At 39.9% G+C, this 23,684-nt stretch overlaps 1 protein-coding gene across 2 annotated transcripts in view; it reads left to right on the top strand.

Moving 5' to 3' along the window:
* LOC124146061 (major vault protein-like) overlaps positions 1-23,290 on the top strand; it is a 42,734-nt gene extending 19,444 nt beyond the window's left edge. For both annotated transcript variants that reach the window (XM_048393397.1, XM_048393398.1), the window contains 14 exons: positions 469-563; positions 2,579-2,657; positions 3,926-3,982; positions 4,482-4,578; positions 6,095-6,174; positions 6,764-6,823; positions 6,985-7,063; positions 8,458-8,603; positions 9,776-9,876; positions 12,102-12,328; positions 14,430-14,494; positions 17,733-17,813; positions 19,209-19,289; positions 20,035-23,290. In XM_048393397.1, the coding sequence (XP_048249354.1) occupies positions 469-563; positions 2,579-2,657; positions 3,926-3,982; positions 4,482-4,578; positions 6,095-6,174; positions 6,764-6,823; positions 6,985-7,063; positions 8,458-8,603; positions 9,776-9,876; positions 12,102-12,328; positions 14,430-14,494; positions 17,733-17,813; positions 19,209-19,289; positions 20,035-20,160 (1,374 nt within the window). In that variant the 3' untranslated portion in view covers positions 20,161-23,290. The remainder of the gene's footprint in view (positions 1-468; positions 564-2,578; positions 2,658-3,925; positions 3,983-4,481; positions 4,579-6,094; positions 6,175-6,763; positions 6,824-6,984; positions 7,064-8,457; positions 8,604-9,775; positions 9,877-12,101; positions 12,329-14,429; positions 14,495-17,732; positions 17,814-19,208; positions 19,290-20,034) is intronic.
* Positions 23,291-23,684: the final 394 nt, after the last annotated feature.

Here is a 23,684-nt window from a genome sequence, read left to right as displayed (position 1 = left end):
GGTCAGGCTCACTGATTTTTTTTATGAATGTCATCGATCCCAATTGTGTGGATCGATGCTCATGTTGTCAATCACTGGATTGTCTGGTCCAGACTCGATTATTTAAAGACTGCCGTCATATAGCTGGAATATTGCTGAGTGCGGCGTTAAACAACAAACAAACAAAAACACTGTGGGTACATATGCTTCCCTGGATCACTCAAATATGAGTGAGTATGGTTTTACACTGCTTTTAGCAATATTCAAGCACTATCACAGCAGGGAACACCAGAAATGGGCTTCACACATTGTACCCACATGGGGAATGAAACACATGCCTACTGATGACGATCAAACGTAACCACGAGACCATCCCACTGCCCAGACCATAAAGAGAACCTGGTGGTGATGTTTTGAAGTAATCATTAATCAGTCAGCTTATGTTGAGGCCTGATAGAATTACCTGTTTAATTTTGTGTGTGTCCCCAGATAAGAAGTGTCATGGGACCGTGTTCATACATGCTGAACGCCCACGAGGAACTGTGGGAGAAACCATTAACTCCAGAGGTCGAGGAGATACTCAGGTACCCAACAATGGACTCTTCCATCACAATCTGTACACACTTGTTTTCAGAATATTATCATTGAAGTATTTCATCAACAGTACATTGCTGGGATTTGTCTAGCATTTCAAACTAAGTCCCTTGGGAAAAATGTGTTCAGAATTAGGATTTCTTATGTTTCAGAGGCATTTTAACATTACGTTCAATATAATAATGTACGACTGTGCCTCTTCCTCTGTTATGGCCTTGTTATGAGTAGTCATTTCTACTGACTACATTTATACAAAATAGTACAATTATGTTCCCATTTGTTAATTTTTTCCGAGTACCATATTTTCTTGAGTATAGTGCGCACCCCCCTCTAGCGGATTCAATATTTTGAAAAAAAATAATTCTTCCGATTGCTTCACACACGATTTAATTAAAACAATATTAAAAAGAATTTTGAATAAAATTGATAAAATAGGTTACAAACATAAGTCCAGATATACAAAGAACACTTTTTTATATCCAGACAGTGTAATTACATGACTAATTTTCGTACTTCAGTATGGATTTGTTGACATGGTATTTCCGGTGTTACGGGCTCGCGGTAATGTCTTTCCATGGGGGAAAAAACATCAAAACTCATGAATTCGTGTATAATGCGCACCCCCTTCTACACAGCTGTGGTTTTCTTTTTAAAAAGTGTGCACTATACTCAAGAAAATTCAGTATTGCTGCAAACTTAGGGCCAAATATTGGCCTGTGAGCAAGTGTAGATAAGTCTCTGAGTTGTCATTCAGCACATATTCCAAACAAAGTAGTCATGACACATTAATTGATCCCTGCTTTGTGCTCACGATGTCTGTCAGGAATACAGTCCCCCATGTTCTGTTATAAGAGATTAAAAGCTGAGTGGTTTTGTTTTGTTTATATCATATATTTCAGAAATAAACGAGTGGGAGCTGTTTATCATACAATAAAACACTGCAGGGAGAATATACCACGAGGGGCACCAGATTCATGGTTTATTCTCCCTGCAATGTTTTATTGACCACTAGTCATTTATTTATTATCAGATATCAACATTGGGTATGTACAGTTTCCTTAAGGGTGTAGACCACCTCCGTGGTCTAGTGGTAGAGCGTCCGCCCGGAGAGCGGAAGGTCCGGGGTTTGATCCCCGGCCGCGTCATACCAAAAGACGTTAAAAGATGGTACTTGTTGTTACCCTGTCTGGCGCTCGGCATTAAGGGGCTAAAACAAGGACTGGTCGGCTCGGAGTCAGTATACTGTGTCTGAGTTGGATATTCATGTTTAACTGAGGCATGGTATCTCAGTGAGCTAGCAGTATAAAGTCCAGACTAGAACTAGCAGCCACACAAACACACACACGTACATGCAAGTGCAATAATCTTGGACGCGACGTTAAACCCCATTTCACCTCACCTCACCTTAAGGGTGTAGATGAATGTACAAGATTAAGAAATATTTACCCGTATTTAATGTTGACTCCCTGAATAGAATACCCCCTCGGAAATGTCAGACAAGTCCAGTTTACCATAAGTTTGGTATTTCCCACATATTCTCTTAATCCTCATGTCGAATATATGTACCTTTTCTCCTCATACCGATTGTCAGATCGCTCCCACTTTTGGATGCGATCATTCGGCCACTGCGTTTTTCTGTGTAGCCAGCTACATCTATGGGTAACAACATAGCAGATACTTCCCTCTCAATAATAACGTTGTCCATAATATATGATGACATCAAGTTGCGAGTGCATATTTGAATCACCAGAAATGACGTCATGATAGAACAGTGTTTAATCGTGAAGTAGACCATGCATTGTTCTTCATTGTTCTTAGCAATTTATCGCATAGTTATCTAATATTTGGAATAAAATTGTATAATACAAGCCTTCATTATGTACAATGCCCTCCCCTTAATGTACACACTTCCACAGCTGGTAGACAACAAGCCCTCTACTATGGAGAGTTTTACGAAGTGGTGATGAGTGTATTTTCTAAAATATATTCTTTGGTATCATTTTAGGAATGGCGGTGGAATCGGAGATGGTAACATCCGAAAACTGGCGTACTATGAGCAATCCATCAACCCGAGCATTCTCAAGGTACGTTGGCATAGAACTCTGGTGTCATCTTCATCAACAAAAAACACACACGACAAAAATGTTATGATTTGTAAATTGGTCTGTAAGATGAGACTTCAGCCAAATTTATAACACTAGTTGAGGCAATTGCTGAATTGCAGGCAATGTTTTACTATCAGCCCAACTAACAGCAGATGTTGGCAGTCATCTGCAGGAACAAGAATATTAACTGTTTTTGTTCGAGGATTATTTATAAGATTTGGTGTTTTATTACTCATCGACATGCAGTCATATCTAATATCTAGATTTGACTATTGTAGATTCTGTTAGACTGATGAGGTGTCACTGAATATGAAAAATAAACAAATCAGGATGGTAGATATTGAGCTGAATGTGTTTCTACACATAACTATACATGAGGGCTTTTGTCGGTTAGAATAGCAAATTATGCTTGATGCAAGGCATCTTCCCGAGGCAAGGGAGTTAACAGACTATAAAAGTCCAGTTTCCACCCTTGCCGAACTAGCCTGGTATTATGGAGTTACATTTTGGCTGGACTAACAAGTCTATTCATAGTGCAATCAAAATCGTGCACCGAAATCGAAATCCGGTTTGTTAACTCTCGTGCAGATTTCGGTCGAGTGCAGGATTTGCAAAGCATGTGCACTGCCAACTCGTTGTCAGCAGATATTTTCCAAATCTTTTCAGGTTTTTTTTAATCAAGGTGCTCATGTTATTTGATGTATTTCGCGATGTAAGACCCATTTTATCACAATATAGATCAGATCGTCCTGACTGGGCTCCACCATTTTGTGTGAATCAAATGCAAGTGATACGAGAGGTGGAATCTGATTGTCCATAGGAGAGGCTTAGAAGGGACATAACTGGTAATAGCCACTGTTGGGGCTACGATCGAGCCCAGTTATTCCAGCCTAGTTCAGTAAGGGTGGAAACTGGACTTTTAAAGTCTGTTAACTCTCTTGCCTCGGGAAGATGGATGCAAGGCCGCTTTTGTAGTCAACCTTGGCCACTTAGTTGATTGATTGTCATCTTGGCCCAGCATTATATCAATCACTGGTTTGACTGGATTATTTACAGCTCCACATAACATAATTCCTGAAGTCTGTTATAGCCTGACCAGGGCATCTGAGGTGCTGCAATTCGCTGTGTAGAGTTGTGTCCCTTGGACACACCAGAACCCTATGATTGTGGTTTGCTGTAGCCTTACATTACAGTCCAACATCCTGCTCCACTGTCACTCATCATAATGTCTATTATTTCTTTCTCAGGGTCGAAACAAAACCAAAATAGTTACCTACCGTTGCCCTGGTAACACAGCTGTCCAGGTAGGTGGTTTATAACATGACAATTTAACTGCAGTAATATGAAAGAAGCAGGTGGTCCTTCACTTTATTTGAGTAGTATGTATAGGCAGACCTGTTTACTTAGAAAACTTTAAAAGTTGCATCCTTTTTTAACTTCATGGTGTGTTTCCTGCAACTACCTCTGCAAGTCTTGATGATATGTTAGTTCCATGATCAATTTTACCTACCATTCTGTTTCCTCAACCAATGCAGCCTTCAGAATTCACGCTTGTCAGCTAGCCCGACACTACTGAATAACTATGTAGGTAGTCCTCATTGTCTATTAGAATTTGAGAGCTATCACCAGTTCTCAATGCTTCAATTTGGGAACTCAACAAACCTGACAGAAAATACCTTTTTAAAAAATAGCTACAAAGTCTGAGGAATAGTGAATAAGGTTTACACTAGTCCTCTGGACTAGTCTTATAAGGATGAATTTCTTAGACTGCCAATGCGTGATCACACTGGTGACTTCCTGCAGGTGTACAACTACATGCAGAAGACAGCGAGGGTGGTCCTCGGCCCGGACCTCATCATCCTGGGGCCACATGAAAACTTCAACGTTCTCAGCCTCAGTGGTCAGTTGATAGTTTATGTACTGCCAGTGCATGTATTTAAGCCTGTACTAATGCCGATTTTGTAGTGCTAGCCTACTGAGATACCATGCCGTAGATTAACATGAATACACCACTCAGACACAGAAAACTGACTCTGAGCCGACCAGTCCTCGTTTTAGCCCCTTAATGCCGAGTACCAGGCAGGGTAGCAACAAGTGCCATCTTTTAACAACTTTTGGGAAAAAGCAGCCAGGGATCAAACCCCAGACCTTCCGCTTTCTGGGCAGATGCCTACCATTATCCCCAGAGGCGGACTGGAATTTTCAAACCACATGGAATGTGATGATATTACGTGGATAATCACGACTTTCTTCAGATTATTAGCGCTTTGAGGCTTTTCATGTTTATATGACACATTGAGTGAGTGAGTTAAAATTTAACGTCACATCGGCAATATTTCAGCCATATCGTGACGAGTATGACACATTGGTTTCCTTAATTGTATTTCACAATGTTTTGGTGTTTAAGTGTCACATGGTACTTTTGAATTTGAAAAAAGATGATTAATTAAAATGTAATTAAATGAGTCCTTAAATGAGTTTGCATATTTTCCATATTTAAGCTCAGGTCTTACTTTTGGATGAATTATTAGGTCCTAAACCTGTTGTTAGGCCCTGGGCTTAAATATGGTCATTTCCGGTACTCAGTATGACACTTTGTCACTCTTTGTCCTCATGTCTTATGGGGCTGTAGCCTAGTGGTTAAAGTGTTTGTTCGTCATGCTGAAGGCCTGGGTCCGATTCCCCACATGGGTACAATGTGTGAAGTCCATTTCTGGTGTCCCCCGCCATGATATTGCTTGTATATTGCTAAAAGCGACGTAAAACCATACTCACCCACTCACTCTTATGTCTTATATATAAATGCAATATCTAAAAGGTTCATAAGACTAACAATTTGTCTTAAGACAATTTTGATGTTTTGTGTGAGAACGCTCATCCCCTTCTGAAAAAGGGATGATCCTCCACTGTCTGGAGCCATGGAGCGTATGCCTAGGCTAGGTCTAGAGTATGTAACTAGTGCTCCATGGTCAAGTGGTGGCGTGTTCGCCCACAGAGAGGAAGGTCCGGGGTTTGATCCCCAGCCGCGTCATAACAAAAGCCGTTAAAAGATGGTACCCTGTCTGTCTTTTTGTTACCATGTCTGGCGCTCAGCATTAAGGGCTAAAACAAGGACTGGTCAACTCGGAGTCAGTATACTTAAATCGGCATCAGCCTGGACTAGTACAAGCAGCCACACACACACACACGTGCATGCATGTCGTTTTATAAGTGCAATAGTCTCGGACACAACGTTAAACCCAATTTCACTTCACATTCATAGACTTTAACATATTAAGTAATCATAGTGACATCTCTAAGATTGCTTTGTGCACCAAACAATCATGTATTAATGTATTGTTGATGTTAACAATGTTTGGATGTTATTGATTTTGTATGACCCTGATGTTAAAAGTATGATCCTTGTTGTCAATCAGCCGGCAAACCAAAGAAAGCCAATGCACTGAAGTCACTGTGCATGATGTTGGGACCAGACTTCATCACAGATATTCTGGAGGTGAGGGGATCTTTGATACCCCGGTAACTGTAAATATGGAATGTTTTGCACCATGAAACTATTTTTTTTTTTTTTATGTGTGTCGTTCAGAGTGATGGTTGAATGGAATTCTTCCAATGAGTGATGGTTGAATGGAAGTCTTTCCAAGAGTGATGGTTGAATGGAAGTCTTCCCACGAGTGATGGTTGAATGGAAGTCTTCCCACGGGTGATGGTTGAATGGAAGTCTTCCCACAAGTGATGGTTGAATGGAAGTCTTTCCACGAGTGATGGTTGAATGGAAGTCTTCCAATGAGTGATGGTTGAATGGAAGTCTTTCCACGAGTGGTGGTTGAATGGAAGTCTTTCCATGAGTGATGGTTGAATGGAAGTCTTCTCAAGGTGTATACATTTGTTGTAAAGATTATTCTCCTATTTATGTTTTGCTACCTGAGAACTAAGTCATCCTGATTTAGACAAAATCTCACTTTGTACATTGTGATGTTGGCGACAAAGCATTGATTGGCATTAAACTATACCACGTTACCCATTCTGATGTTTCTGTAACATGTAACATGTAACGAACAACATCTTAATTTTTTTTCCTGCAGGTTGAGACGTCAGATCATGCAAGACTTCGAATCCAAGTAGCATTTAACAATCATTTCGAGGTGATTTTTTAAACATTTTAACAACTTTTTACAATGATATATTTCTAATTATTTTTATAGATCTTTATTTATTTTTATAAAATATGTGTACATTTGACATGTTTATAGTTTGTAGAAGTTAATCATTTGTCAATGAACCGGAATGTTTGGTTTATTTTTAGTATGATAGAGATGATGAAGCAAGTTTGAAGAAAATCTTTGCTGTACCTGACTTCATCGGCTTTGCTAGTCGCCAAGTTGGTAAGTATGATGCTTGGGAAAAAATAATTCTCTCCAAAGACTGAAATATTTTCTGTGACAAAAGAATTTATTTCCATGATACCAACTTGTGTTAATTGTAATTGACTTGCAAAGGTTCTCATTCAAGCTCCCCGAGCAAGCCAATTTCATTAAAATCACCCCTATGAATATATCTGGGTTGGAATTAGTCTTCAGCAACCCATGACTTGGTTGATGTATGGCATCATATCCCAGTTGCATAGATCGATGCTCATGATGTCAATCACTAGATTGTCTGGTCCAGACTCGATGATAAAACAGACCGTTGGAATATTGTAAGTGCAGCTTTAAACAATGTGAGAAAAATAATGATTACAATCAGATCTTTTACTCCGATATGTCTGACACCATTTCCATGTGAGGTTATGTGAGGTGAAACCAGACCAAAATTGGACTTCCTGATGAAAGTGAAGGGTTCTTGACCCATTTTTGTACCACCTTGATTCAAGAATATTTTTTTGTACAAAAGAAAATCCACACAGAACACAAATATTCCGTTGATAGGAATCCGTTTTTGGTGTTGATGCCATGGCGCCCAGAAACGACAGGGTGCTGGCCATTTTCACGATACAGACATCAGATATGCTGCCTAATGCATGTCCAAATGCTTCACACACTCATGAAGAGAATGTAGAAGCCTTAACTCTGATAGGCTGATTACAAAGTTCACCTGGTGTGACCTCCTCCATCCCAAAAAAGAAACAGGCATAAATTTTGTTTGGTCAACCGTGATCAATTTGACCCCAGTGTAGAAAACCTCTGTATGAAAACAAAATCCTGCCCTACTTTCAAGTTTTCAAAATCTTTAGAGGTAAAGATTTCTTAAGTGTTGCCTAACCTAACTTATTTGTGTAGCAATCTTAATTGTAGAATGGCAATGTGGTACACAGTAGACATTGTTATTAATACCACTCACTTTAGTGGTAATGGTAAACTTTAGTAGTGATGTCGTGTATTTAAATTTTATATATATAAAAAAAATATATAAAAAAAAATTCTGTGTTCAAGAATAACGTATGAAAACACAATAGCGATAGAATTGACAATGAGGGTGCTGGATATGTCAGGTGATCAGGCCGCTGGGGTTGTGTCGCACGGGATTTTATTGGTGCGTGAACCATGATCACAGTGGTGATTGGTGATGTAAGGGATGTATTTGGGTGAGTGGTCTTTTTGAAGCTGGAAACTTTGTTCTAGGACATTTCCACACCAAGATCGAAGAATAAGAAGAAATGCATAGTGTGAGATAGGATAAGTATATAAATATACAATTTATTAGAAAATTTACAATTCTGTAGCAACCAGCAACCAGCAACCAGCAAGTTTTACCGTTTCTTCTCAACATGTGATTCCAGGAAGCCGAATCCGAGCCGCTGTCGCCCTGGTCCACTTTGATGAGTTCCACAGACACTCCCTGCAGATCATTCGAACGGCCGTGTTCGGCGTCAACCCTGCCAATAACAAGCTCAACTCTCACATCCGATTTAGTGAAAACAACTTGGTATGTGGCCATCATATTGCATCACTATGCGTTGCAGACCATTGTGAAGTCTTCAGTTACTGATGTCTCAGTCAAATGACATTCCTGATCCCTCTGCTACTGAAAGCTGTTAGCTGTACTTTTGACACTTTCGACACTAATTATTACTGTTTTCAAACTGAAAAATTTGCAAGAAATGGATAATAAATGAAATCTCACCCTCGCAGACCTTGGAGTTTCAGACTTAAATCAACTTGTGTTGGTATATTTGATATCAAAAGACACTTGCATGTCTTTAGTAATATGTGGCAGTAACAGATTTGCGTAAATTTCAATGCACATATAAACATACATCGAAAAATAAGTTTTGGGCATAAACAAGATGGATATAAGTTTACATATATGATTTTATGATGTTCAAAACAGTTTCACATTGGATTCAAACGGTATAAGATGAATCAGTTTGTTTACTTTTTTACCACCAAATGCAGAGATTTGGTATATGCACCTTGTGGACACTGTGATACTTAATCATGTACGAAAACATACAACTTTATGGATAACAATTTGATAACGGTGTTAGAATCTACATCGAAACCTCACCATATGCAATAAACCAGAAGTTGTTATCCATAAAGTTGTAAGCTTTTTTACTTACTCACCACCTTCCGGACCGCCTCCGTGGTCTAGTGGTAGAACGTCCGCCCGGAGAGCGGAAGGTCCGGGGTTCGATCCCATACAAAAAGACGTTAAAAGATTGTACTTGTTGTTACCCTGTCTGGTGCTCAGCATTAAGGGGCTACAACAAGGACTGGTCGGCTCGGAGTCAGTATACTGTGTCTGAGTGGGGTTTCCATGTTAAACTGCGGCATGGTATCTCAGTGAGCTAGCACTATAAATCGGCATCAGTCCAGACTAGTACAAGCAGCCACACAAACACACACACGTACATGCACGTCGCTATATAAGTTCCAAAATCTTGGACGCGACGTTAAACCCCATTTCACCTCACCTCACCTTTATGTAGCAAGCATAGAAACTAGGCTTTGATATAGCCTAGTGGACACGCTTGCCTCAGGAATATGGATATAAGTTGCCTGACCAATAGTATATTTTTGTGGCACTGTGAGCATTTATTTCTGTAGGCTTTTGTTGAACATGTATAATGATTCTGTGTTCTTTTATATCACCAGGTAATTACCAGTATCGATGTTCAGAGCATTGAGCCATCGGACACAAAGATGAGGGACAGCCTCAGCAAGTCCATACAGATGGCCATTGAGATCGCAACAAGGTTTGTTATACTAGATTTCTTTCAGCAACCACCTTCGTGGCCTAGTGGATAGGAAGTCTGCCTGGAGAGCAGAGGGTCAGTGGTGGCTTGATCCCTGGATGCATACCATATATCATTGTGTATTGGGCAGTTTATATTGTACCTAGAATTAGGGGGGTTTCAAGGGGGGTTGCCCTAGAACACGTAACATTAGAAATACCATGTCATCAAATCTGTACTGAAGTCAACAAATTAATCATGTAATTACACTGTCTGGTTATAAAAAGGGTTCATTGTATATCTGGACTTATGTTTGTAAACTATTTTATTTAAGATTTCATTCAATATTGTTTACATTAATTTAGGCGAAACCATGTGTGTAGAAATCAAACAACTCACCGTCACTTACGGCAACCATGGTCAGATTGCCGCTATTGAAACCTTGAAATGAACTTTAATTCACAGAGAATGGATATATATATATCATAAATGCCATTCTTTGACCCATTAAAAGTCATATTTGTTGTGGTTTGACTATTATATGTCACCATCAAATTTTGGGGAATGCAAGCGCCGGAGCCTCGATGGTGACTGATCAAATTGTTCCAAATGTAAAAAGTACCCGGCAGCAGCGATCAGCTGTACCAAAGTGCTATGCTTATGGCTATTATTATTTTAAATATACATATTAAGGTGTAACTAAAATAACACGATATTGGAATATACTATTCCTGATAAAATAATAATTTTAGAAACAGATAGATGGTATTTGTTGTTACCCTGCATGATGATCGGCATTTAGGGGGTAAAACAATGACAGGTCGGCTCGGAGTCAGTTGCTGTGTCTGAGTGGGGTATCCATGTTAAACTGTTTCATGGTATCTTGGTGAGCTAGCACAATAAAACAGGCTTTATAACTGACTAGTAGATGCAGCTATGCACATGCACATGCCTGCAAGTCCAATAATCTTGAATGCGAAGTTAACCTCATCATTTCACCTCACCTGTTTCAGCAGGTCTAAAGACTGCTGTCAGTGAAGTAGTCAATGTATCAAAATGTGTATCCGTAGAAATATCAATGTAATGTAAGCATCCTCATTGTTCATAGTTTCACTAAATTCAATTCTATGACCTTTAGATTTTCAATCCTTTAAAGTTGAACGTCATCATATACCTGAATTTTTTAATAAAAGTAGTTTTGTTCAATTATACGAAGATCAAATGGTTTCATTTGCAAACCAAGGAATCAAGGATGAATTGTGTTAACCATTAATTTCCAATGAAATTAGTCTCTTCCCTGTAGGGATTCCAGGTTAGAATAGAGCCCATGCAACCTATGCTTGTCTTAGGTGTCTTAATAGACTGGTGGTCAGTCTGGTGGTCAGTCTGGTGGTCAGTCTGAGTGACTTGGTTCGTTGTGCGGCATTATACCCCAGTGGCGTGGATCATAGCTTACAGTATTGTCATTGAAAGTCCTGTTGCCATTGCAAGCTCTTACTGTTGATGATTTTGTTTTGTAGAATATGGTATATCTTGCTGATTTTTTTACTTTGTTTATTGTTATTTTAAGAAGGTATGCAGAGGTACAGCTCTTTATATATGATTTTATGTGTTCTCAGTCATGATTGATCATTACTCCATCAACAGTTGCTTTGATAAACAAATTGTCAATCTTGAAATTTTAAACAAACCCACTTTAAAAGTCCAGTTTCCACCCTTACTGAACTAGGCTGGAATTACTGGGCTCGATCGTAGCGCCGACACTGGCTATTACCAGTTATGTCCCTTCTAAGCTTCTCCTTTGGACCAATCAGATTCCACCTCTTGTATCACTTGTGTTTGCTTCACACAAAATGGTGGCGCCCAGTCAGGACGATCTGATCAATAATGAAGATCTATATTGTGATAAAACGGGTCTTACATCGCGAAATGCATCAAATCACGTGAGCACCTTGATTAAAAACCTGAAAAGATTTAGAAAATATCTGCTGACAACAAGTTGGCGGTGCACATGCTTTGCAAATCCTGCAATCGAACGAAATCTGCACAACAGTTTACGAACCGGATTTCTGTTTCGATTGGACTATGCATAGACTCGTTAGCCCAGCCAAAGTGTAACTCCATAATACCAGCCTAGTTCGGCAAGGGTGGAAACTGGACTTTTAAAGTCAGTTAACTCTCTTACCTGGGAAAGATGTAGTGGTGTTTATCCCAAGATTGGTAACGCCCCAATGCTTGCTATGCAGGTCCGTAGAGAATGCAGCATCTCACGAGGCCGACAAGATCGAACAGGCAGCACGGGGACAACTGGAGAGACAGAAGCTGGCCAATGAGAAGGATGCAGAGAAGGAGAGGGCCAAGCTGCTGCATCTGTGTGCTATAGCTGCAGCTGTGGAGTCAACTGGTCAGGCCAAGGCTGAGGCGCAGGCACAGGCAGAGAGGATACTGATAGAGTGTCAGAGTGAGATCGAAGGTGAGCAGAGAGTCATACAAAATACATTCGGGTCTGTGTACCCCAACGTAGAAGTTTAAATCACTCATATATGTCATCAGAGACCAAATGTGTATTGATGTTCCATGTCTATCCATCATTCTCTTGGCAGCCATCTTGGAATTTTTGGTCACCATGAGGCTCTGGTGACAGAGTTTCTGATCTAAAAGTGTTAACTATACTTCAGTGAGTTAGTGTGACAAGTTATATGCATACAAGTCCTAGCACTCTGTTTTAAAGGTTCCACAGTCTAAACATACATTTAAGAAACTTGTCAACCATATTAAAATTGGTAGCCATCTTGAATTTTTTAGATTTGTCAATCGTCAAAAATGTTCAGTAGTTGTGAATGTCTTTTTAGAAACATAATAGAGCTATTTCACAATACAAAACATGCTTTTTTTCATAAAATGATTGAACCTCATCTGAAATATGAAAGATATATTGATAATTGGTGGCCATATTGGATTATGCAAACAAGACATATTTCACAAACTGTGATTCCTTGGGACTTTTAGTATGTTGTTTTGGGGACCTTGTAGAAATGTATTGCGATGAAATAAATTCATCACGATATGATGGTCGAGATTGCCTGGACTATTGAAGGAGATTGTTGCCTTAAGTCATTATATTTTCTGGTCCTGGGCGTATAGTTGTAGGTGTATTTTCTGGCCATGCCAAGGAAGAGAGGCTACTCATATTGTTAGTTAGTTGGGTTTTACTCCAATTCCAATAGCAATATTTAATCAATATCACGGAGGGACACCAGGACTGGGCTTCACTCATTGCACATCTGGGGAATCGAAACACTAGCCTTAGGGTTGACAAGCGAATGCTTTCACCACAAGGCTACCCCAAAGCTCCTAGTGTCAGTTTGTTTGTTGTTTATCCATGTTAACTCCGCACTCAGCAATATTTAGAGCCATATGACTGCGCTCTGTAAATAATTGAGTCTGGACCAGACAATCCAATGATGAGCCTTGATTTTCGCAAATGGGATACGATGACATGCATCAACCAAGTCAGCTTGCATGACCACACAATTCCATTAGTCGCCTCATTCGACAAGCATGGGTTGCTGAAGAACTATTCTAAACCAGATCTTCATGGGTATCATAATATCAGAGTAAGATTGAAGGTGCATTGGATGATACAGGATGATATTGAAACAAATTGTTAAATGTGACTTCTTGTCATGTAGTTGTTCTATGGCTGTTTCTGTTGAATCCTTGCTGGTCTGACCAGGACTAGACAAATCTAAATGTCGGTGTAGCAAGTCCAATATTGTCCATGGGAAAGATGTAGACTCTTCACCATGAGTTTCGATGGGAGAAAATTGAGGAAGTGAAAGATTGTCCAGGTGAACTTCAGAAAACCTCCAAGTAGATTGAGATGGAGTGTGAGGTGATATATTTATAGACACTTTTAAATGTCTTAAATTGGCACGAGGGATGTCACGATTCAACTAACTTCTGATATATATATTGCAATACTTTGCTTATTTTTTGTAATACTTAATTCGCAGCAATTTTGAGTGAATTTATATATTTCAAAGGGCATAAACACTATCATAAAGGCTTCTCATGTTTGAAATACCTCTCATTTCAATCAATACTTTATTTTAGGGGAAACTGGAGTGTAGGCTTAAGTACTTTCTATTACTTTGATCAAATAGAACATTCACCATTCACACAATACATTAGATGTGCACCCAAAATGTTTGAAATGATATGGGATTAAAATATGAATCTATACAGGACTGAAATATGAATCAAAAACATAAGTGTATCACGTATTGTATCGTTTGAGAATATTATTGATACATTGATGTCTTGGTGAATCATGACATCCCTAGTTGGAGCTGTGCACTTCAGCTGCAGGCCCAGACAGACACATGTCCATCATCACAGGTTCCTGCTGTGTTGGGAACCTGAAGACTCAGGTTTGATGTTTGGTAAGAAAGAATTATTACTAAAGAATCGTGAATGATAAGCCACTGTTAAAATAACTATCTAAGAGAGAACTGAAGACTCCAGCTGGAGCTGGTAGTATAGAATGGCCCTGAACTTGATCTTTATTTCAGCTGCAAAACTGAAGGCCGAGGCAGAGGGAATAGAACATCAAGCTAAACTGGAGACACAGAGCATGGTAACTATTGATGCTTGACTGTCACAGAGCATGGTAACTGTTGATGCTTGACTGTCACAGAGCATGGTATCTATTGATGCTTGACTGTCACAGAGCATGGCAACTATTGCATAGTTCTTGCCTTTCACAGAGCATGTTAACTATTGATGCTTGACTGTCACAGAGCATGGTAACTATTGATGCTTGACTATCGAAGAGCATGGTAACTGTTGATGCTTGACTGTCACAGAGCATGGTAACTATTGATGCTTGACTGTCACAGAGCATGGCAACTATTGCATAGTTCTTGCCTTTCACAGAGCATGTTAACTATTGATGCTTGACTATCACAGAGCATTGTAACTATTGATGCTTGACTGTCACAGAGCATGGTAACTGTTGATGCTTGACTGTCACAGAGCATGGTAACTATTGATGCTTGACTGTCACAGAGCATGGTTACAATTGATGCTTAACTATCACAGAGCATGGCAACTATTGATGCTTGACTGTCACAGAGCATGTTAACTATTGATGCTTGACTGTCACAGAGCATGGTAACTATTGATGCTTGACTATCACAGAGCATGGTAACTACTGATGCTTGACTGTCACAGAGCATGGTAACTATTGATGTTTGACTGTCACAGAGCATGGCAACTATTGATGCTTGACTGTCACAGAGCATTGTAACTATTGATGCTTGACTATCACAGAGCATGGTAACTATTGATGTTTGACTGTCAAAGAGCATGGCAACTATTGATGCTTGACTGTCACAGAGCATGGTAACTACTGATGCTTGACTGTCACAGAGCATGGTAACTATTGATGCTTGACTGTCACAGAGCATGGTAACTATTGATGTTTGACTGTCACAGAGCATGGTAACTACTAATGCTTGACTGTCACAGAGCATGGTAACTATTGATGCTTGACTGTCACAGTGCATGGTAACTATTGATGCTTGACTGTCACAGAGCATGGTAACTATTATGCTTGACTGTCACAGAGCATGGTAACTATTGATGCTTGACTGTCACAGAGCATTGTAACTACTGATGCCTGACTGTCACAGAGCATGGTAACTACTGATGCTTGACTATCACAGAGCATGGTAACTATTGATGCTTGACTTTCACAGAGCATGGTAACTATTGATACTTGACTGTCACAGAGCATGGTAACTACTGATGCTTGACTGTCACAGAGCATGGCAACTACTGATGCTTGACTGTCACAGAGTATGGTAACTACTGATGCTTGACTGTCACAGAGCATGGTAACTACTGATGCTTGACTGTCACAGAGCATGGTAACTATTGATGCTTGACTGTAACAGAGCATTGTAACTATTGATGTTTGACTGTCAAAGAGCATGGCAACTATTGATGCTTGACTGTCACAGAGCATGGTAACTATTGATGCTTGACTGTCACAGAGCATGGTAACTATTGATACTTGACTTTCACAGAGCATGGTAACTATTGATGCTTGACTGTCACAGAGCATGGCAACTATTGCATAGTTCTTGCCTTTCACAGAGCATGTTAACTATTGATGCTTGACTATCACAGAGCATTGTAACTATTGATGCTTGACTGTCACAGAGCATTGTAACTGTTGATGCTTGACTGTCACAGAGCATGGTAACTATTGATGCTTGACTGTCACAGAGCATGGTTACTATTGATGCTTGACTGTCACAGAGCATTGTAACTATTGATGCTTAACTATCACAGAGCATGGTAACTATTGATGCTTGACTGTCACAGAGCATGGCAACTATTGATGCTTGACTGTCACAGAGCATGGTAACTACTGATGCTTGACTGTCACAGAGCATGGTAACTATTGATGTTTGACTGTCACAGAGCATGGCAACTATTGATGCTTGACTGTCACAGAGCATTGTAACTATTGCTGCTTGACTATCACAGAGCATTGTAACTATTGATGCTTGACTGTCACAGAGCATGGTAACTACTGATGCTTGACTGTGACAGAGCATGGTAACTATTGATGCTTGACTGTCACAGAGCATGGTAACTATTGATGTTTGACTGTCACAGAGCATGGTAACTACTAATGCTTGACTGTCACAGAGCATGGTAACTATTGATGCTTGACTGTCACAGTGCATGGTAACTATTGATGCTTGACTGTCACAGAGCATGGTAACTATTATGCTTGACTGTCACAGAGCATGGTAACTATTGATGATTGACTGTCACAGAGCATTGTAACTACTGATGCCTGACTGTCACAGAGCATGGTAACTACTGATGCTTGACTATCACAGAGCATGGTAACTATTGATGCTTGACTGTCACAGAGCATGGTAACTATTGATACTTGACTGTCACAGAGCATGGTAACTACTGATGCTTGACTGTCACAGAGCATGGTAACTATTGATGCTTGACTGTCACAGAGCATGGCAACTACTGATGCTTGACTGTCACAGAGTATGGTAACTACTGATGCTTGACTGTCACAGAGCATGGTAACTACTGATGCTTGACTGTCACAGAGCATGGTAACTATTGATGCTTGACTGTCACAGAGCTTGGCAACTACTGATGCTTGACTGTCACAGAGTATAGTAACTATTGATGCTTGACTGTCACAGAACATGGTAACTATTGATGCTTGACTTTCACAGAGCATGGTAACTATTGATGCTTGACTGTCACAGAGCATGGCAACTATTGCATAGTTCTTGCCTTTCACAGAGCATGTTAACTATTGATGCTTGACTGTCACAGAGCATGGTAACTATTGATGCTTGACTGTCACAGAGCATGGTAACTATTGATCCTTGACTATCACAGAGCATGGTAATTGAATTATGGCATTTGACTATGAGAACACTCTGGACCTAAAACACTCTAGTGAACAGAAATCACTGAGACTATGCAAGCTTAAATTTCTTAATAATAAACTCCCGTGTAGACCTGGATACTTTATTGTGACTTGTTGTCATTGACAACCAAAGTGGTCAGGCTCTGTGACTAAGCTGATACCAAGTCATTATTCCCCAATGGGATGGGACTATCCTCATAATGTCAATCCCAGTTTTCTACGTGTCCAGACTTCATTAGTTACAGGCCAGTGTTGATGTGGCTGGAATATGTCTGCCTACAGCATTAAGAAACATTCATTCACACAATCTTAATATTTATATCTATAGACCTTCAGTTCTTGCAGAAAGTAAAAGTTTCCAAATTTGTACAGAATATTGTGACTTCTGTGACAGGTGAGGCGGGGCGAGATCAACTACCTGCGAGGTCGTAACAAGCTCCACCTGGACAAAAAAAGAAGAATGGCACAGATTGAGGTGAGCAGAATCCAGATACATACAGATCCAGGGTAGAATAGGTCTTCAGCAACCCATGCTTGTCATAAGAGGCAGCTATGCTTGTCGTGACAGGAGGCTAACGGAATTGGAAGGTCAGGCTCGCTGACTTGGTTGATGCATGTCATCGTCTACCTTTTGCGTAGATCAATGCTCATGACGTCAATCACTGGATTGTCTGATCCAGACTCGATTATTTACAGACTGCCGTGATATAGCTTGCATATTGCTGAGTGCTGCATTAAACAACAAAACACACAACATGCCATATCCTGTTTCAAGAGCAGCTTTGGTTTGACGACTTGTGTGTGAGTTTTCCGTGTCACATCCTACAGTCACTATACCCACCAGACTGTGTTGATGTTTCATGGGGAGTTTCATTGGGACAAACACAAAACACATGGAATTACCTCTCTCCTTCAAAGATTTAAGATAGAACTAATGGGGAAATGCAAACAGGGCCATTATTAGAAAGTGGACTGCAAGGGTTTTTTAGAATAAAAGGAAATAAGTTGCATTGCAAGTGCTGGGGTAAGCAAGAAGTATGGCTGTTTGAATCAGAACTATAGATTCATGTTCATATATCGGATGGGGGTACGAGTGGCCCAGTCGTCTAAGGCACCGCGATTCGCTGTGCAGAGTTGCGTCCCTTGGGGGCGCCAGAAACCTATGATTGTGGGTTCGAATCCTGGTTCGCTTGATTATGTTTCTAGGTTTGTCAGCGCCATACCCGCGCTCGTGGGTTTCACCGAAGTGGTAAACATCTGAGACCTGCATCACTTCTGGCTTTCCTCCCACATTAAGCTGACACGTGCGATATAACTGGAATACTGTTAAAAGTGGCGTTAAACCCAACTCACTCACTCACTGATATATCTGATATTTCTATTTTGGTGAGAAGAAAACTCAGAAGTTAAGAATGTCAGTGTTTTATTTCTTCAATCTGTAATTGAAATTCTCATCTTTAGAAAGCTTTCAGCTTCTTCAATGACATGACATCCGTGAAGTGTGCCATGTACAGGTCTCCAGTCTGGGCCCCACTTGTTTATGCCTTTGAACCCTCAAAATTATTTCTTAAAGGCCCTGAACTTGAAAATAGCTAGAGCCAGTGCAGTACTGTGTGAAAGAGATGCTGATGTGTCGTATTCCAGTCAGTCGCAGATGACCAAGGGGAGGCAACTCTTGTGTGACTTGTTTTGTCAACATGGAGCCTCAAAGAAAATGGTTCTGTATAGGAATAAAACATATTAGAGCCTACTGATAAGTCTGTACCTGTACTATTGATTGGCTATGAAGAAACCATACTATCCATTATAAGATGCTAACAAATCTTGACAATGATGACATGACTACAGTCAGACTACTGTATATTCCCAGGTGAACAAGTTCCAGGAGATGATTGAGAGTGTTGGCCAAGAGACCTGTGCAGCCATGGCCCAAGCAGGCCCAGATACCCAGGTGAGACTCTACAAGTGCTGTAGAAGTTTCTCTACAGTGTGGTAGGTCAGTAGAGGACGTAACGTGTACGCGAGGCGGCTCTCCCATCTCACATACAAGTGACCACCTGAGAGGGGTCACTCACATGCGTGACGGCCAGTCAGTGGTCCATGGATTTCTGCATGTTGCACAAAAATGTCTCTACAAGTGTTATTTGTGGTAGGTGTTTGCTGGACCCATCGGCATCCTCAGAATTGGTCTTTTTATGCCTAGCTGAGATAGATTCTGGTCACTCCCCACTCTTTCGCTGTGTCATTTTTTTATGAACTCCCAATCCCCCATCCCATTATGACTCAATGATTTGAAAAGAAAAATAGGCCACACCCATTGAACTACTCTAAGCAATCCCAATGTAGATTTATGAGCAGGGGAGCTATGGAGGAATCCCATCTTGGATGAGCTGTCTGCATATAGGTACTTTCATCTGGTACTCGGATTCATACAGCTTGCACTTCGGTTTTTTTATTCATAATTTCATGAACAGAAAAATATACCTGTTAATATTTATCTGTAGACATGTTCCTTACCTGTAACAGTTACGGGGATTCCCAGTTAGAGCCTTTGATCGACATTAACCCAATTTTGATTTCTCTCTCTCTCTCTCTCTCTCTCTCTCTCTCTCTCTCTCTCTCAACCACTCACTCAACCTCTCGCTCACTCACTCACTCACTCACTCACTCACTCACTCACATGTTGCCTTTTTCAGACTCGCTTGCTGCAGGCACTAGGGATGAAGAGTGTGTTGTTCACTGATGCCCAGAATCCCCTCAACCTATTCAACACGGCAGATGGTCTTGCATCTATGGGAGGCAAGGAGCAGACATCTGCCTGAAGTGCTCCGTCTTGTCACCCATTGGTTCTCCACCGATAGTCCTTGCTAGAACCATGGCTTGCCTGGACACAAGGACAGCTCACAAAATGTCATCAGTTTGTATTCAATTTAAGATTGTGAGCTGTTGGAGAAATATGCTGTTATTGTATGATAAGAAATAGATTAAGTTTCACAACAAGAGATAGATATTCTGGATAAAGGTTAATGAAAGGACAGGGGGTGGGGTTGGCCAAGGTGCTGCAATTCACTGTGCAGAGTTGCGTCCCTTGGGCATGCCTGAAATATATGAGCATGGGTTCTAATCCCAGTTGGCCCTGATTATGTTTCTAGGTGCATTATACCCATGCTCATGGGATTCACCAAAGTGATAAACATCTGAGCTTTGGGATTTCCTCCCGCATCAAGCTGATACGCCATGATATAACTGGAATACTGTTCACTGCGGCATTAAACCATACTCGCTCACTAATGAGTGAGTGCTGTGTAACTGCCAGAGACAACAAGAAGACCAGAATCATCCCCAGACATTTGCAGCTCGCCATCAGGTGGGTTTGGAGATACCAGAAATGGGCTTCACACATTGTACCCATGTCGGGAATCGAATACAGGACTTCGGCATGACAAGCAAACACTTTAACCACTAGGCTACCCGACCACCCATCACTAATGAAAGGACACGTCCAGTCAAAGTATAACTCCAGTATGCAATATCATCAACATTGAAGTAAAGCACTTGTGATATAAATGAGAACATTAGCATAATATGTTTGGTTCATTTGGATTTCTTTTGATGCCACAGCTTTGGGCTGTTGAAATTCCATCTTGGCCAAAAGAACCAAGACGGACAAACAAATGTTTGACTACCATTGTTATTGTTACTTGTATAGAAGATGTAAATCGTGAAATTAATGTGAGCATGTCGTTAATGTGAAAAATATGTGTCACTGTTGCTTGGATTAATAATGTGATGCACATTGGGACTGTTCCATCATAGTAGCTGCATAGGATTACCAGAAACAGTAGTCGGGGGAAGACAAAACGCATCTCTTTATGACGTGATTGGATTGACAGGTAGTTTCACCTAATGTTCAAAGGCAGGGCTGCTTGCATTGATCTCATGATGCATTTTAGACTGGGAGTCGGCACTCGCATTAATTACATGATTTTCTGTAATAAATAGCATTAAGTGCCTTTAATATATACAGAGCATGGTATGACATGTTTGCTGATGATGAGAGAGGTTGTATGTCTTAAATTTCCATTTAGAAAAAGTAATTGACACTTTAGTCTGTGATATTGCTCTGTAGTTACTTCACCATGATTACTGAGTTTTTGAGAGCTGCTTTTTGTGAGTAATTGTCATTATTTCATGTAATTGTCTCCTGAAATTAATGTGAATTAAACTAAGGTCACCAAATCATCTTAAAGTAGCACAACACATATTCCTAGGTTAGAACAACAACAAACAAATTATTCTGTAATGTTTACAGAAAGCCTCATGTAGTATCATATATATATTTATTTTTAGAGTTATGTTATATTCTCTACAATCACATTTATTGTATATAAAGAATATACCATGTAGACAACTTCAACCAATGAAATGAATGTGTTTGAAGAACCTGCAAGAGGCTATGTTGGATAAGGTATTTTACCTGATCTAACTCCAGTTATAACGAATCACAATCTTTCTTCTCACACTACTTAATGTGTACATGATTCCTATGCATTTGTAAGGCAAGTAGGAACACCTGCATGTTCTTTAGCCATAAATTCATTTCACACACAACCCTGAAATTTGAAAATCTTTGTAACTAGATCCGTGAGTGGATTTAACAAGACAGAAACTTTTGGGTCACTGCAGAAATAAAAAAATATCACTGATAGGAGGAGACAGGTTTTTTGACGACCTACATTACAGATCTTTTCAGGACCTCGAGTGGACAGTTTTGTTAAATTAATGTATTTTCTTTGAAATTTCACATTTTCCCTTTACCAGTAATGTGGACAAAACCTGGCATCAATTAACTTGGCAAGTTTTTTAAAACAACCTGGATATAGGATATGAACTTTGTGCCTTACAATATCTCAAATGTTTTGCAATTTATTCTACTTCTTTTCATTACTACATGTGGTGTGTCTTTCTATAGTAAGACTGTCAACATGACAGTAGAGCTGATTTGGTCCGTGTTACCATTGTTCCATAGACATGAGAGCTTTCTATAAAATGATTCAATCATTGGACCTAAATTGGTTGCATATCTTTCTTTGGGAAGTTGGTTTGAAAGAATGAAAGAAAGAAATTTGTGCATGATATTTATTACCGTATTAATCATATTAAGCGACCTGCTCCAATATGTATCCCCTGACCAACCTTGAGACCATTCTGTAAGTAATATTCATAAGCACCCTGTACAAAGACCAAATATACAGCCCCTATTTTCTTGTGAATATAACAGAATTTTAACAGAAAACAGCAATACAGAATGGGTATTGGTAACTATTAACATTTTTGTTTCAACATTTGAACTTGACTACCTCAGGATCTCTGAAAACAAACTGTACTTGTGTTTGGTTTTAATAAGCACCCCTCACTCCTACCCCACGTCCATTATCTTAGAACCCAGAGCACATATTACAGTGAATATGGTAATTAAAATCAGGGAAATCCTGACCATTAAGTATTGATCTACCAGGAATGTTGTGTAGTGGCAGAGGCAGTGACGTCACCTTCAAGTGAATAGAAGGTTTATTCTCTGTTCATTCCTGGTGAGCTATGTTGCTTGGGGACTGTTACAAGTATCTAGTTTCTGTTACTAGTATCTAGTCTCCCGTGGTATGAGGTCATCAGCTTGAGATCACAAATTTTGAGAACAAAGAGTTTAAATTGACGAGGCTTGAGATCTCAAGTTCTAAATCCTAAGGTATGAGAGCTCCTGGTTTGAGAAGAAAGATAAGACTGATATTCCTACATGGCTCGTGTGCCACACCTGTTGACAACCACCCCCATTGTGATAGTGTTTCGTTATCAATGTTTATTAGAGATTTATCTTTGTATCTTTTGATACTGTAGAGGACAACTATAGTATATAATATATATATATTAATTTGAGTAAAATCACTTTCTGTACTTTGTTGTTTTGTTGTTACTGTGTTTATTGGGCATGTATCTGAAATTATATCATCGACATCTCACTTGAGTGAAATAACATTTAATGCCGAAACTACTTTTAATCTGCCTCAATGGTCAGTTTTCAAAATTCATGCTAGCCCGCTAGTCTGAGACTACTAAATTGTGCGTGTGACAAGTTAAAATCCGATCATGGTAGTCCTCATTGACGAGTAGCAATTGTGGGCTATAACTGAACCAGTTCTTAATGCTTTAATTTTGCTACAATATGAAAAATTGACAGAAAATGGTAGACATAGACGTAGAACATAGTGAACATTTGTATCTTTTGCAAGCATGACTAGCTACTAACTCTGAGAAATAAGTTTGACACTAGCCCTCTCGACTAGTCTTT

The sequence above is a fragment of the Haliotis rufescens genome, unplaced genomic scaffold (genome assembly GCF_023055435.1).
Source record: "Haliotis rufescens isolate VD_foot unplaced genomic scaffold, xgHalRufe1.0.p SCAF_12, whole genome shotgun sequence".
NCBI classification, from domain to species: Eukaryota; Metazoa; Mollusca; class Gastropoda; order Lepetellida; family Haliotidae; genus Haliotis; species Haliotis rufescens.
Note: the sequence above shows the minus strand (reverse complement) of the source record. Positions and strands in the feature narration are given on the sequence as shown.